This window comes from Triturus cristatus, chromosome 6, assembly GCF_964204655.1.
Source record: "Triturus cristatus chromosome 6, aTriCri1.1, whole genome shotgun sequence".
NCBI lineage: Eukaryota > Metazoa > Chordata > Amphibia > Caudata > Salamandridae > Triturus > Triturus cristatus.
The window spans coordinates 962708366-962725854 of record NC_140589.1 but is presented as its reverse complement, the minus strand read 5'-3'; the positions used below and the strand labels follow the sequence as shown (position 1 = coordinate 962725854).

At 40.1% G+C, this 17489-nt stretch overlaps 1 protein-coding gene across 1 annotated transcript in view; it reads left to right on the top strand.

Annotated features, from left to right (window-relative positions):
* The window catches only part of AIG1 (androgen induced 1), a 1670352-nt gene extending 1654666 nt beyond the window's left edge, over positions 1–15686 (top strand). Inside the window, exon 6 of the mRNA XM_085611670.1 lies at positions 15267–15686. Coding sequence (XP_085467796.1) covers positions 15267–15304 — 38 coding nt within the window. The 3' untranslated portion in view covers positions 15305–15686. The remainder of the gene's footprint in view (positions 1–15266) is intronic.
* Positions 15687–17489: the final 1803 nt, after the last annotated feature.

Below are 17489 nucleotides of genomic sequence, written 5' to 3'. Positions count from 1 at the left end.
ACATTCCATCCACACACGACCGTTAAACCAGCCACCTGTGAACGGCCTGTGTTCTCTGTGTTTCCCACCCTCACAACTCTGGGATGCGACGATTAGTACCACGACTACATCAGGGCAGCCTTTTTACTCCTTTTTACTCCTTGTTATTCTGCTAAATCAACCCTGAAGAATACCTTTCAGGCTTGAATACACATAATGGTAACAGAAAGGGGCTTCATGTTTCCAGACACTAACGAGCATATAGAACCGGCACACCAGCCGCATTTGATCAGACAAAGACCAGTGTACCTTAGACCTCAACGGGCTGCACCAGACTATCATTAAGAACAATGGGCGTAATATGCTCTTAGATTTAGATGTGTGTATTTTCATTTATACAGTAAGATATCATCTCATTCAGGTATGTGTACGGAGTACATGGACGTAGGGAGCGTTCCTGCTAGTAATCCGGCACTGGCATAGCCAGTTGTAGCCCACCTTTACCCTTGATATTAACTGGGTTACACCTGTGATAAAGAGAAACAGGAAGAGAATAATTTTATATACCTCAATGTTTCCGACTGCGGCGGCCATTTTGGGCAGTTCAACGCTCTAGTCTTTTTCTACTAGCATAACCGATCCTCGCTCAAATACAGAAGTCACACCGCATTTAAGCAGCCTCCACATGCCAACTCCCCGTTCAGCGGAGCCACGGCGAGGCAGTATCTATAGCGAGTGAGCAACCTTGACGACGTGAGTACGGCATAGCCGTTAGATCTCCACTGAGACAACGAGCATTTCTTTAACAGTCCTCTAACCAGTTGGGAATGGTTCTTACCCCGTTTTTTCATTCTTTAAATCATTTCTCAACAATGTGTGACTACAGGCGCTCCTCCCCTCCCGTGAACAAGCTCATGTTGCATTAGTTGGGTATTAATAATGTACGGGCATTTCTGTTACTTGTCACTCATAGGGGCAACGTGATACACCATGCCATACACATATGGCCATGGCGTTATTTTGTGAAATCTGATCTGAGGATGTTATTTGATCTAACATAGAGTGTGTGTTTTATGTTGTGTTGTGACGTCAAGTATTGTCTTTGTCTGTTCCTCATGGGCAGCACAGCACCCACATACCGTAATAATTGCGGTGCATTTAGAGAAAAATATATCACTTCTCTAGAAAAAATATATCACTTCTCTTACAGATCGCCACTATAGGGGTGTTGTGTTACAGAGACTGTTCCCATGTCCTGAAATCTAACGATGTTTTTATTCTTCCAGACCTGTTTAAGGTACCATACCTAATAGGGTATAGTATCTAGTGCATGTTATTTTATATGCATCATATTCCGCTCAATTGAGTAGCAGATCACATTGTTGTTTAGTTATAAGAGTGGTATAGGGATCCTCAAAGGTCCTGATGAGAAGCCATGGGGATGGCTTCGAAACATGTCGACTTAGGAGGTGTTAACCCATTGTAGCATAGAACCTCCGTTTCCCCACTTTTAACAATACCAGCTAACATTCCCCAAAAAAATTCCACATAGCCAGGTATTTTTTATTTACTTCACCATTCGTACGTTTGACCGTTCCACTCTCACTTCTGCATCACACATAGTGTTTACTATCAGATGCTCCCGCATCTTTGTTGGTCGTAGCACACCCCGTCCAGCAGTGGGGCGGGAAGTACCCGATGATGAAGCATGCCACCAAGGGTCCTTTTGGTGGGTGAGGGTTATTTTAACAAAGCTGTGTGCTTCTTTAAGAAGGCCAGATTTTGTACTTGTTCCAAGGACTGGTCATGAACTAAATCAAGCTCTGATAAGCATGTGCTCTCATTTCTCCCCTCCTCTCCTTCTACATTCATCTTACTCATAGGTGTAACCTTATAATTCAAACTCTTATTAAAGTGCTGACCCACGATGTGTTTTATTGCTTGATTTAATGGGGTCCTACTAGGAGCTTCAACTTTCTCATTATGTGTCGTACTTGACTCCTCCTCTCACTGGTTATTCATGTGTCCTTTTTCCACCGTAACACTACACTCCCATTTACAGTCTCTGGACGTTCTTGTTACTTGATCAGCCTCACAACCTCACGGCCGGCTTTTTTTTGTAGCATAGCTCTTCATGGTCGGGCATACGGATGCAGCATCCCACACTGACATACGTTAGTCTGTCAACACTATACTTTCCGGTGGTGAAGCTCTCCTAGTATCCTTACTGATCCTACCATGCGTCTCTTTACTCTAGTAGTGATATTTATGTGAATAGGTTGAGCCGCTGGTTTTATTAAACTTGTGCTAAATGAAAGTCCAGTACTTTCCACTGCTGAGCCTAATTATTGTTCTGCAGCTTTGCATCTCTTGCTGCTACTTTACCATGCGATTAGAACTAAAAGACGCGAATCATCTCCTAATACCCATTCCAAGACACACAGTCACATAGGGGCTTATTTACAAGGCCCTTGCGCCACTTTTGCGTCAGTTTTTAACATTGGGAAAAGTGACGCAAAAGTGGCGCAAGGGCCTTGTAAATCTGCTCCATAGTATTTTCTCTCAATGGTGCCACCACCACCACCCCCACCACTAATGCCTCTTGCCTGTGGTCGTAAAATGCGTAGTACACATAACTCTATGCTCGTAAATATACCTCCTGCCCCCCCAACCCTACGGTCTGCATGGCTCCATTATGCTGCACACCCACTCTCCTCAGCACCCCGAGAGGAGTGATCACAGTGAAGGGTCGGCTAACCTGATGGGGTTAACCAGGTTTGACTTCCCAGCACCTTTTAAAGCTCGCAGTCCAGTGCATCTAGTGCCTTCAACTGCCGCATACTGCGTTTCAAATGCGGGGCCAAACGGGGCGATATGCGGTAAATTTCAAATATGCTGCCAGTACTGAGCCCCTTCGGCTTCCGTTTCTTTATCTGCACTGCCGGTAGATGTCAGCAGTGATCAGGCAATAATGAGCACGTAAAGGGGCAGGCTGCTCCCTAACCTCCCGCAGCCGTCAGCTGACGGCATGCACAAGGCAGCGGGTTCACGCAGGGTCACGTTGACGCACAGAAGGGAAGAAGATCAGAGAGAAACAAATACGCGGAGGTGTGATAGTTATCCAAATCAGCCCTTTTAATTTACAAACCAAGAACTTCACCCTTGTTCTAAAATGTCGTTCCCGAGTTTAGCTACTTTTACGCTGAATCGAGCTGAATCTGAAGAAATACAAGTGACATTACAATAGGTAAATATATTTTTTATGTACTTTTCACATTTCTATGAGTGACAACATTTTAATTAATTTGTTTGTTATGGCACTCATACAGTCAAAAGGCCCTCCCAGAACATAAATGATCACAAACCATTGAGATTCTTGGATGGAAAGCTGAACTCATGCCCAATCGCACATTCTATTTAACATATAGCAAACACATGCAGACATGTCAGGCCTTTTTGAGGGGCCTTGATCAACAATTAGCTCACATGGCACAAACATCTGTTTCTAACATATCTTTCAATGAAAGAGGAAATACAGCAGCTAAAACATCTGGCTACATCAAGTGGTATAGTTGTGCTAGCTGCCTAATCATTAATAAAGAGGACAGGCTTACTTCAAAATCTATAAATAAATTGTACAAAACAAGCATAGGATGCTGAAAAAAATGAGTGGCTTGGGAAATAATGTCTTTTTGGTTCTCGTTCAGGCTACTCTACATACATACATTTAACATGATAGATTATTAATGATATTCATTTGAGAGATTCATGTTTAGAAATGACAGCATAAGTGTGCATAGATTGTTGAAGTATCATTACATGTACTAATGTCTGTTACATGACATGCATGATTGCATTTTTTTAAATGCATATATAACTAGGTCTTACCTGACACCCCAGCTGTCTGCAAGACATATTGTTAAGGATTCTTGAAAATATATCTGGAGAGGGCTTTGGCTTCGACTGAGGAAGTATTGCTCTCTGACTTCATGCTATTAGTTGTTTGGTGTACAATTTTGTCTCTTTTGAGGTGCTTGCCTTGCAATATATGAAAGACTATTTTACATCAGAAAAATACACTGAATCATCACACATTCAAATCTCTTTCTCATGTATACATTGTTTACAGACCTTTTGTATTTTATTTTACTTCCATAGGGTTTAAAAAAAATGTTTTTTAGACCTCGACTGACAATTTAGGGCTGCCACACATTTTGCTTTGTAATTTTCCTAGTTCAATGAGGCCTGAACCCAAAATGACAGGTTCTCTTGCGAGATCACAGCTCCAGTCCCACCATTTTTAGGTCGAGTATTCGAGACGGCTTGTATATACTTTAGTATATACTTATAAGTGTATGTACTTTGTGGGCCTCGGAGAACAGCCCTAGAACTTGTCTGCTTCTACTTAGTAACTTCATTTTCTGATCAACTGCCTCTATTTAACTCTCTTGATAGAAAACGACCAGTAGAGGTCAGTAAAATACCAGAATTGCTTTCTGCTGAGGGACTTTCTATTTTTAATTTTTCTGTCAACTGCCTCTATTTAACTTTCTTGATAGAAAATGACCAACAGAGGTCAGTAAAATGTCAGAATCACTTTAGCATTCTCTAGATTCCAGTCCATAGAAATGGTCTTCCACAAGCACCCGTAGATAATATTTTTTTTTAAATCTTGTATTTTCAGTGATATGACCACCGAAGGCCCTGATTTTATATTAAAAACAGAGCTTTGGACTATACATTTCCCACTTAAAGGCAATATTTCTCTCCATGTGTTCCCATACCTGCCGTGTCATGCAGTTCAGTGCTTACTTTCCCTCCATGTTAAAGAACAGTAGATGTTTCAGCACCCAGGCTAATGTGCTGCTTATCTAAATACATATAAGGTCCCAAAGGCAAGACCGATTGAATTGCATATGTTTGTTCTTATTGTGGCTCTTAGTGGTGCTCGGTAACTGCCACAATTTCAGCGTGTAAAGCAGCTCCTGTGATGCTGCCCCATTGTGCACCTACATTACGCTCCCGCCAACTGCCTTTGTACAAATCACATATTGCATCACATGAAATGGTTCTGTCTGATTCACTTTATATGTATGAAAATAAGTTATTTCTAAAAAAAAACCACACTAGAGTAAAAAGTCATAAGTGGCATTCTGTGAAAACATTGGGCCAATCAAGTGTATAATGATTTCTGCTGAGGTGCTCTGTGATAAGTGCAAAAGTGCTTGTGCAGTGAAAAAAGGAGAGTATGAAATATAAACAAAAGGAATACATGAACAACATTAACAATGGTGTTATATGGAAGCCTGGTAGAAAGATATAGTTCATAGAGTATCTACAGTTGGGACATGTCCACTTAATTTCCAAGGATTATGTTGGCCCACCTAGGTTCTTTTCATACAGGCAAAAAATATAGGATTGTCTGCGTTTTGACTTGCTGAGGAAGTGTGTCAGTAGTGCATCGAAGAGGGTTTCCTTCAGGACAATTAAAAGGAACACTTTTCATATTAAATGCCCAATCGTCAATCTTGCATGTATGTTCAAACACAAATGACCCAAAAATGGGAGTCGTAACTTAACTTTAGCTATTATTAGGTTAGGGAAAAATTCCTGAAATAGTATAAAATCATCTTAACCCCAAGCCTTAAAACAATGAAAGTCAATAGACAAATTGGAAAAAAGGAGGGGGAGACTCACAGAGTTGGGAAAGGACGATAAATGGAAAGTTTGTGAGAAGCCCAGTGCTCTCACATCCCAGCAAATCTTAGAGGTAGAGGCAAAAAAACAATTTTAAAAAATGTGTGAGCCCAAAAAGTAAACAGAATTGGCTTCTGCGTAAGACTGTGCGTTCACCAAAGTGAATAAATCTAAAATAATTCTTAAAAAGTTACTTCCATGAAAAAACTTTAAATTTAATTGAAAAAGAGGTGTTACTAATCATAAACACAAAAAGAGGAAGTCAAAGCAAATGGAAAAACCCGAACAAGGAGAGCCTCGTGCCTTTACTGCAACTGTATCTTCTCTTTATTGTAAAGTATAAAGTAGAAACCTCTAAACCGGCCTATGTGCTTATTTAATTGATCTGTAAAGATTCTGCATTACCCAATCAAAATATCAAAGAGAAATTACATTTCACATTATAACATTATTTTCATAGATTCAATCCGTTGAAGTTTTTTAGACAAAAAACGATTTTTATTATTTCTTTTTTATGTAATGTGTTTTATAATTTACACATGATTTAAAACAGAAGAAAACATTTTTTTGTTTTTACACTTATAATTTTTTGGTGCAGACATCTTACATATTTGATATAAGAGAGAACATCCTAGACATCTGTGGTATAAAAAACATTTGCTAATCATTCATGCTTTCATTCATACAATAAGGAGTAGAAAAGAAAATTTAAAAGGGAAAGAAAAAGCTAGGACTCTTAGATTGGTCAGATTTCACAGGTTGACAAAATGAAAAAGATGTCAGCTTTCAATGTCTCTAATGTTAGTAGTGTCGCGGTCAACGCGCGTTTCAGTGGGAAACCACCTTCTTCAGGACAAACTGCTAAGTATTAGCGGATGAAATACATATAAAAGATGTCTGGGTGTCTGCAAAGTAAGCAAAAAGAAATGGCATTGGCAAATGATCGGGAATGCAAATAATTTCAAGAGGAGCTTACTTCCTATTATGTTAAGTGAGTGCTATCATGCACCAAAGATGTGTATAAAGGAGGGCCATAACGATCGTGCACATTAAAGTGAGATATAAGACATCATCCAACTCTGGTAGGGCCCATTAGTGTTATGGAAATGAGAATTGAGAGAAAATAGGTGTCATCAGGAGACCCCGGATGTGGAATCCCAGGAGTAGACATGCAGTGCCTAAAGAATATTGCTTGTAGTGACTACCTTATGGGTCATCAGGCAGTGAGCATGTAGCCCGCTGTAAGAGTCATCTGTGCCAAATAGTACAACGATAGTCTTTTCTGTAAGAGAAGAGGTTTAAGTTATTGAGCCTGATCTGGTGTAGGGTTCTGGTGGCTATAATGGATGTGGAGGCCACAGTACCTTGGCAAGCCAAAATATGGAGGTACGTTCACAATCAGGGGTTGTTTTAGGATCTCCAGGTATTTAGCGAAATCGACTGAGGCAATCCTGCGAAATAAGAGGACTTTTATACCAAACCATACCAGGTAAGTTGATAATATTGAGGATGGAGTAGTTAGGCCAGTCGGGAACCACGTATTTGATTACCTTTTCAGAACATGAATTGATACTTAGGGATGGGGCCAGACAACAGTCCTGGTTCTCCTCTCTCTATGTATATTAGAATGGATTCTGTTCATTTAATTTGGGTATGTATATCCGATCACGGCATATCACTGTAGGAAGAAAGGAAACATAGCATTTTCTTTTCTTTTCCTTTCTTCCTACAGTGATATGCCGTGATCGGATATACATACCCAAATTAAATGAACAGAATCCATTCTAATACACATAGAGAGAGGAGAACCAGGACTGTTGTCTGGCCCCATCCCTAAGTATCAATTCATGTTCTGAAAAGGTAAATCAAATACGTGGTTCCCGACTGGCCTAACTACTCCATCCTCAATATTATCAACTTACCTGGTATGGTTTGGTATAAAAGTCCTCTTATTTTGCAGGATTGCCGCAGTCGATTTCGCTAAATACCTGGAGATCATAAAACAACCCCTGATTGTGAATGTACCTCCATATTTTGGCTTGCCAAGGTACTGTGGCCTCCACATCAATTATAGCCACCAGAACCCTGCACCAGATCAGGCTCAATAACTTAAACCTCTTCTCTTACAGAAAAGACTATCGTTGTACTATTTGGCACAGATGACTCTTACAGCGGGCTACATGCTCACTGCCTGATGACCCATAAGGTAGTCACTACAAGCATTATTCTTTAGGCACTGCATGTCTACTCCTGGGATTCCACATCCGGGGTCTCCTGATGACACCTATTTTCTCTCAATTCTCCTTTCCATAACACTAATGGGCCCTACCAGAGTTGGATGATGTCTTATATCTCACTTTAATGTGCACGATCGTTATGGCCCTTCCTTATACACATCTTTGGTGCATGATAGCACTCACTTAACATAATAGGAAGTAATCTCCTCTTGAAATTATTTGCATTCCCGATCATTTGCCAATGCCATTTCTTTTTGCTTACTTTGCAGACACCCAGACATCTTTTATATGTATTTCATCCGCTAATACTTAGCAGTTGGTCCTGAAGAAGGTGGTTTCCCACTGAAACGCGCGTTGACCGCGACACTACTAACATTAGAGACATTGAAAGCTGACATCTTTTTCATTTTGTCAACCTGTGAAATCTGACCAATCTAAGAGTCCTAGTTTTTTCTTTCCCTTTTAAATTTTCTTTTCTACTCCTTATTGTATGAATGAAAGCATGAATGATTAGGAAATGTTTTTTATACCACAGATGTCTAGGATGTTCTCTCTTATATCAAATATGTAAGATGTCTGCACCAAAAATTATAAGTGTAAAAACAAAAAAATGTTTTCTTCTGTTTTAAATCATGTGTAAATTATAAAACACATTACATAAAAAAGAAATAATAAAAATCGTTTTTTGTCTAAAAAACTTCAATGGATTGAATCTATGAAAATAATGTTATAATGTGAAATGTAATTTCTCATTGACATTTTGATTGGGTAATGCAGAATCTTTACAGATCAATTAAATAAGTACATAGGCTGGTTTAGAGGTTTCTACTTTATATTTTTGTGTTCTCTCCCTCCTCTAGGGCCTCAATTTAAATAGGGAGACCCTTCATTTATTTCCTCTTCTCTGTATTGTTTCACAATGTTGTACGCACACAGATTGGTCACATGAACATAATGAGTCTGCCACATCTGCACCGTCTTTGTGCATGCTAGGACAAAAAACATCCTCCCAAGATGTCCGACGCGGACAGGCGTTCTAGGCCAATGGATAAAACGTGCACCACAGGGCTGCATATAGGAGATCATTGCTCATCAGGGTGGCGATGGAAGTTGGCATGCAGGGCACCAGGAGAAGAAGAAAAAAGTGGTATGTTCAAGTGTAAGAGGGAAAAACATTTTTCCGAATCAATGTCCATAGTAAAAAACACTCGAGTGAAGTAAAAGTGCATATGGACATGACAAAGGGGCACATCACAAAGGAGCTGGTAGTAAATAAGATTGTTAAATACAAGCGATGTACAAATAGAGGGGTACCGCAAATGATATAACCAATAGACATGCTATACATATTTCGCCACTATATGAAATGGCTATTTGTGTGATTATATGAACCCCACACATCACAAAGAGACTAACACTAACAATAAGTGAGATTGCTCTTGAATGAGTGGAGTTATATTAGGAGCGATGTAACAATTTATAAATAGAGAGGTTCCACAAACAATGTAACCAATGGCATGAACCTCCACTATCAAGAAGTTTTCTTGATTAATAATGCACATGACTGGTGGTAGCCAATCAGGTGGCTGTAGGCAGAGTGCTTCTCTGGCGACAGCATGTTAGTGATTTAGACCTAACCTAAATCTTACTTTTGGGAGATCAGTGCAATGTGGTGTATTGGCGAGATGCCTTCTGTCCATCAAGATGCCAATTTTTAGCCACAGAGATGACAAGGCCAGTTGCAGCTGAACAAAAATAAATAAGTGCATTAGTACCTTTAAGATTCCATATCCGGCCCTTCCTATGCACCATAGAAATATCGGGTTAATAGTAGCCAAGCATGTTGCAGGAGGCCAGGTGCTTTTCCACTAACAGCATTGAGCAAAACTAGTCCAGCTTTGAGTTAGATTGCTGGGAGACTGGAGAAATATGACGTTTCTGTAATGTGCTCACATAGGAATATTAGCAACTAAGAGGATATGATCAATTGCAAGCGGTCAAACGTACTAAGGTTCATGCACTTCAGATTCTGAAATGAGTATTGATTCTACCCTCATGTATTCTATGTCCATTTTTCCTCGTCCCAGTCATTACATTTGAGGTGGATCCACCTCATTTAATCAACAAAGACCTGGCTTGTAAGGGGGCAACATTAAGTTTATACAAAGGACAAGGGGTTAGGGGGGTATCTAACTCCACCCAACCGCTGATAACTTTTTCAGTCTAAACCCGTGCTAGGTACCCACATTTTTTTTAAATATGAAGAAAGTCAGCAAACTCCACAAACATATTTCCTTAATAATGAAACGGTGAATATGAAACACGTCAAAAAGTAAGTGAAAGAGTGAGAAAGCACCTCACATGCGCTACACCAGAGGAGTTACTGGCAGGTTCTCACCAGTATGCCCACATCTATCATCATCGGTTGCTTTCTCACTGAAAGTAAAGAATTTGTGTCCAGTAAAGAGACAGAAAAAGTGTAATACTAGAAGTGAATGTATTCAAAACAGAAACCCTGTGAACTACACAGGACAGTGTGTCCCAGAATTAAAATTGAGTTAAGTGTCACATTTGGTTTTGCCCTCTTTATTCACACTCTCGAGCTTACTCAACATTAAAAGCACAGCATTTTGCAAACCTTGTCCAAGTAGGCCAACATGTTTCATTGCCTCTGCGTCGTCGTGGCAATTTCGTCAGGGCGCGAGGTTAGTATTTGCCTCACTGGACAACTGACTCTTGTATGCGGAGTGGCTGACAGACAAATACACAAACAAAAATTCATAATAAAACCAACCAGATAATATACTGTTGTATTAAATCTCAACCTGGTCACAATTTTAATTTCTCAACCATACATTGTATATACAAAACAATCTGTATCCCTTCTTTCTTTGTCCACCTCTTTTCAATTTCTCCTGCATGATTGGTCTTCCTTGCTCCTCCCACCCCTCTTTCTTCCCCTTATGTGTCCCCCATCAATGTTTTTCCAGTGTGCAAGTTTGGGGGACAACTATTTGTGCAAATCAATATTTTTGATGATGCATATGACCGTAAACAATGAATTAATGATTTTGTGCTTGAAACAATCTGAATATTCAATTTACAATTGTGATCAATCTTGTAGTATAGTAATGCCACATTTTCGTGCCAGACACCATTATTTTTTTTTTTTTAAATGGATGTGACTTTTGGTGTTCTGCTCATTCTGCTCTTGGACATCTCCCTCCCTCCCCCCCCCCCCACCCCCACCACTATTCAGTTACCCACTGCACGCCTTCTTTCCCTAAAGAACTTGGAGGGCAATGGCGAAAATGTACTGTAGTGCTAGAAAGTATGTAATATGAATGAAACTTTCAAATCATGTGCCTAATGTATCATTTTGAAGGATTTCCACCGTTAGTTCTGATGCAGGCATGCAAAAGAACATAAGTCTATGAGCTATTGTCATAGAAATATTTCATAACTTGTTACACATCTCCGAAGTGTAGTTGCTGAGAAAGCAAGTGGAAGATTTCTCTTATCTGAAGAAATGGGTTAGTGTTAAGAGAATTTTGAATTTATTAAAATGGGTTTGATTTGTCAATGTGACTTAACCATGATTGTGTCATGCTGATTTTGCAGTTTTAATAATAGGCCCACATTTAGTATAATAGTACTCCCTAGGAGTTTGACATTCAGAGAGATTTTTATTAGCTGACTATGGCTTGTATTAAGACTTCATGGCAAAACATACACATTTCACTGGAATGCTCATTTTGACAATTCTGGGGCAGATTTACAAGCCCCTTGCGCCTCTTTTACGCCGCTGTTGCGTCACTTTTGTGACGCAGCGGCGGCGCAAAACCAGCGACATGCTGCGGGGTATTTACAACGTGACGCATCTGGGATATGCGTCACTTTGTAAAGCCCTGCGCCAGAAGTAGGCGTACCTGTGCGGGGGGGGCGTTCCGTCACAGGAACGCCTCCTAAAAGTGGCTGAGTGAAGTCTACAAGATTTCACTCAGTCACTTTTGAGCCCATGCTGCGTCAAAACCCTGCGCCTGCTTGAAGTAGGCGTAAGGATTGACGCAGCATTGTAAAGATAGGGCACCCCCGAGCCTTGCTGGAGCTGCGTCGCGCTTGCGACGCAACTCCAGCAATGTGCTGCATTTACGGCACAGATGCGTCATGCATCTGTCCGTTTTTGCCCCATGAGGCGCCGCATTGTAAATGCAGCGCATCCATGGTGGCGGGGCCGTGACACACAATAACTGGCGCATCCCTGCTGATATGCAGGGATGCGCCAGTTATTGTAAATCTGCCCCTATGTGTTTAACCTTATAAACTATTTTGATCTAGAAATCAGTTCTTGAGTGGTCCCAGTTTCTAATTAGGATTTTATTTTACTCTGCTAAATTTGTGCTATTAAGGGTGGGAAGGAGGGAGGGTAGTCGCTTGGTACATTTTCAGGTTCAATCAATATTCGAGTTCAGGAGATTGTTAGAGTTCGGTTCCCATACACCTACTCCTCTGTGTTTAGGAGAGACAGAATTGCCACTGGCATCTTGTGTTGGTCTACTCAGCAGTTAGAATTTTCAGCATTCATTTTCTGAACCAGTAGAGTAAAAAACATGACCACTTGCAATGAAGTCATTGCTCACTGGTTTGGACCATTTGCAAAATCTTCAGCCACACAGCCGCTGTTGAACTTATGCTGGGCAAACAAAACATATATTTTAAGAGACAAGTGTTCCTACAGCTCTTTTTGTTTGTGCTGTAACCAGGGGAGTAGCTAAAGCCCCTGCAGGGCAGGATCACCCCCCACTCCTTCAGGGGCCCATATTCAGGCCAAGATCAATGCCTATGAATATTTGTGAGATAGGTAAGACTCTGGGACCCCCATCTCATTCTGCTGGGGCCACATCATTTTGCGTTATGCCACTGACTGTAACCATTGTTGCCAGGTATAGGCATTCAGAGTTTTTTTAGAATGCCCATCCACGTGGATGCTTTATAAAATACATGCAACAATACCTTTGCTCTACCATGGATGTCATTCAGGGGTCGCTAGGGGTTGCAGATGCAACCCCTGGCTTGAACCTTGCCACCCGAGGTACGGGATTCATGACCCATGGCCTCAGAGGTGGCAACATCAGTGGCAAGAACACAATGGTGGTCCCAAATTCCACATTTTCAGCACTTTTTAATTTATACTAATTGTGAATAATATTCTGTTATTCACTATTAGTGTAATCAAATATGGTGCACTCTTTGCTAGCCCAGAACCTTTGAACCCATCTGTAGTAAGCAAAAATATTTTTAAGTGTATGTTGTGTGCGTGCTGGTGGGTGAGAGTATGTTTATGTGAGATAAAAGCATGTGTACGTGTTAGAATGTGTCTGCATGTGTGTGTGTGTGTGTGTGTGTGTGAGTAAAAGTGAGTGAGAGTCAGTGACAGGTAGTGAGTGAGATTGTGTGAATTTGAGGCACACATTTACTGTTCTTTGACACAAGGTCACGGTCACCAAAGATGCTGTGCTGCTTTGCATCACAGGGAAATAAAGAAATGCACCCTATCTACTAGGATACAGTGCATTGTTTCTCTCCCTGTGCACTGGTGCACTTTTAGCAGCCACGTGCCAATGCACACACCCTGGCGCCATAGTGCAAGGGTGTGTGGGTTCTCTGAAGCGTCTTGAGCAGTCATAAGATTTTGGAGCAAATTCCTCTCTATCAATGTTTGTAGAGAGGGATTTGCATCAAACCCCATTGGTGGCTGCATGGGAATCGGCATGCACCATCCATGGAATGCCACTTGATGCAAAATAACTCAAAATAAATCCATAGTGAAATTTTACGTTACTTTGGGATACTATCCAAAGCAAATCAGAATTTGCTTTGGATAGCAAATCCCACCCTAACAGTTTGCACCAACCTTGCGACGCAAAAGTGACACAAGCATGGTGCCAAGCCTTAGTAAACCTGGGCCTGAGTGTCAGTAAGTATGATTGTGATTAAGAGGGAAGGCACATGAGTGAGACTGAATAATAATGAGTGTAAGCAGTTGTAAGGGTGTGTATGTGTGATGTGTCTTTCTGGAAATATATCCTGGTCAGGGGGTTCATATGATGTCACTTCCTGTGATATTAAGGGCACGTGATTTCCGCTACCCCAGGTATTTTGGTGAATCGACGCCCGTGTCCTCTATCAAAACAAAGTACTCATTCACTGAATATAATCAGCAACCTCTCTCTTATTTCCGTGCAAGCCCTTCTCAGCATCCAGGACCACCGGTGCACAAATAAATGTTAATGGACTTTTTGTCAAATAGCAGAGAGGTTTATGTTTGTGCTTCAAATTTCATGTTTGTGTTTCAGGTTTCATGTTTAAGTTTCAAACTTGAAGCTTGAAATTTGAAAAGTTATTTGTGTGGCAGTGTGCTAAAGGTATTTTTAATTAATAAAGCAGACCATCTAAAAGAGTAGAACGTTCTTTAGCTACTTGCCATTAAATTAATTGATTTCTACTAATTTTAAATGCATTCGTATTACTTGTACTTGCATAAATTATGACTTAATTGAAGAGTTGTGTAGTGGAAACGTATGTGCTTATTTCGTAATACATTCTGTGTTGCTTAACACCGTCTTTGAAGAATGACTACAATTCCATTGATGCAGACATAAAAATATGCTATTCAGTTTTATCATCTTATCTTTCAGGGATATAGGAAGTGCCAGTGGTGTCTAAACATAGAGCAGTTTGCTCTCCATAAAGGGCTTTCTGTAGAAAATACTTTTTGAGCATCGCTACAGCAGCCCAAAAGAAACATCAAACCTATTTGCAAATGCTTCTTATGTTTGTTAATATTTTAAGTATTCAACAATAAACTGAAGCTAAACCATTTGCATTATGTTCTGCCCTGTGTTGCTATAAGGTCAGTAATGTCAAGATAGTGTTTCTCTTTTTCTTTTTAGCAATGTTGTCAGTTCTTAATCTGGAAAAAATAATTAAAGAAATACCAAAAGGTGCCCAAAGTTTTTCACAAGGGCACACCTAACGCGGGCCATGCCATGTTGCCTGCCCTTATGCCCACCTCGTGCCTCTTTCTTTCCCCACCATACTCTTCCTGTCTCTTTATATCACTCTGGCAGGTTCTATTTTAGCCCCTTTCTTCCTTTGTTACTTTTTTCACTTCCTTTCTTCCCTTTTTCCTTTCTTTCTCTGCCTCCTTCTTTTTCCCTTTTCTGCCACTCTCTCGGGTCAATGTCTGATGATGAAAAATAAGTCCAGGTGCCCAAAAATACGTGCTGTTAATCTGTCTAAACATGTATATTTTTTAAAGATAAGTGTATAATAACCTGCATTTCATTGCAGGTATGGAAGGAAGACAAGAGAAGCCTAAGGTGGACTGAGAGGTCGACGTAGCGGATAACCATATTTCACCCTGAATTACTCTGCAAGGCAACTAGCACAGTGCAAACAGAGGATAAGAAGTCCTGTGAAACACAACAGCGTGTGTGGACGTGGTGGAATCAGTGCAAGGATATTTGCATTTTTTATACTGGGCGTGACTTTCACAAATGACTTAGCCTAAGCTTTTTCTTAGCATGGTGTTTACTGCCCCCTAGTGTATGCTGAATATATCACCCTTTGAAAGCCAAACAGTTCTCAGTTTTTTTTTGTAAAAATGTTTTCATTCCATAGCACCACTCTAATCATTTATTTGAAACTGTCGTCATCATCATTTACTGGAAGCATCACTTATGCGTTTCAATGTTAACTTAATAAAGTAAAAAAACAATGCCAGTTTTCATATTCTTTTTTAAAAAAAATGTTGCATAAATTTACAAAGTTATATGTTATTAAAACTAGGGGTGGAGTTTCTTGTCACAAAAGTCTAAAAATTCTGGGAACATTAATTTATTCAAGGAGTAAATATTTCCTTATATCTTGCTGCTTTCAATTATAATTTCTGGTCACTGTATGCATTAGAATGTTTTCAAAATATACTTTTTAACCCATCTTAAAACAAAGGCAAAGAGTAAAAATGTAGGTCATTTTTTAGGTCTTAGCCACTGTCTCTTGAAGAGACATGTTGTTTTCAATCTCTGGGCTCCAGACCGCCCATAGGCTTAACATTTGCGCTCTGAAATCCTTGATCTTCATTTGTCCATGGCATGCACGCCTCATGCCTCTTCTTGTGTTTGGCCATCCCGAGAGCATGGACCAAGTACTTGTGTTATTCCAGTGCTCCCATTTTAGAAGCTACTTTTTTCTTTGTCTTTGAGTACTCCTCACAAGTGCTCATGTTTTCTGTTGCTCTGTCTCCACCCAACCGTCCCAAACTCTGTTCCTTCTTTGTCAACGAAGATCGACTTTCAAGGCACAGACAAACATGTTTATCATTCTCAAGGTAAAAAATTATTTAATCAACAGAAAAGCTGCCTTTTATATATCAGGTTGACTGTATGTTGAGCGGTGTTGTTTAAACTATGATCTGCCTCACTAGCTGAAACCTGAATGAGATTGATTGCAGAATGTTGATGTGCATGTTGCTATTCATAAACTGATTAGTGGCTGTAACAAATCCGTTATTTTCCCATCACTGTGTATGGTGTTTTTGTTACAAATGCATTTTTTTATGAATTGACTTTTTTTCATAAATCAATTTGTTTGAAAAACAAATTGACAAGTCATGGCCATTTCCTTTTACAACATGTTTTTGGCCAAATGGTTGGTGTAGGTGACTCGCCAGTCACTGTAGATCGAATTTGGTATCCAAAATCACCATGATTTGCTTTGGAGCGATTCCGTTTTCCCAGCCCAGGGTACTGTTCATGACAACAGATACGTTGTCTCGTGACTCTCAGTCTCCTCTGTCTCAGAGACCAGTAACTGACATGAAGTTGTATTTGTATAAAGCATTTATATCTACATGTTAACTGGAATCCAAAGACACACAATACCACACATACAATCACACATATATGTGTGCACCTCATTGTTATACAGCTAATAACGCCATACCATAAACGCTCAATACACATAAATACACACCACCCCTGGAAAAACACATTCATCATAAAATACACACACATGGACATACAACTCAAAGACAAAACACAATCAGCCACAAGTACACACACACAACATGCCACACGCCTCTTTGAGCAGAGTTCACAGTCATGTGGTGCAGGAAAATGTGGCACTATTCCTTTGTGTGCCACAACCCGACCATATGCTCTGTACATTTTTCAAAAATAGGCCACTTCTTGCACTACTCAAAAAAACATCCCCACGGTGTTTTTATTTCCCTCATTTTGGAGTGTAGGTGATGTGTTGTTAAAAACTCACTGTAATAGTCGTGGGCTGTTCCAAAATGCAAGTATAGGTCTGAGGTAGACAGTGACATTGACAACGCTATTACTCTTGGATTGTAGCGACTTATTGGCTTTGCCAATGCTTGTTTATTTATGTTTTTAACTAATTTGTCAAAATAAGAGATACCGTTCTTTGCAACACATGCAAAAGGCTGTGCATCGTCTGTCATCATATGGTGGAGTCTTTTATCTTAAGTCTAAGACATATCTTCACTGG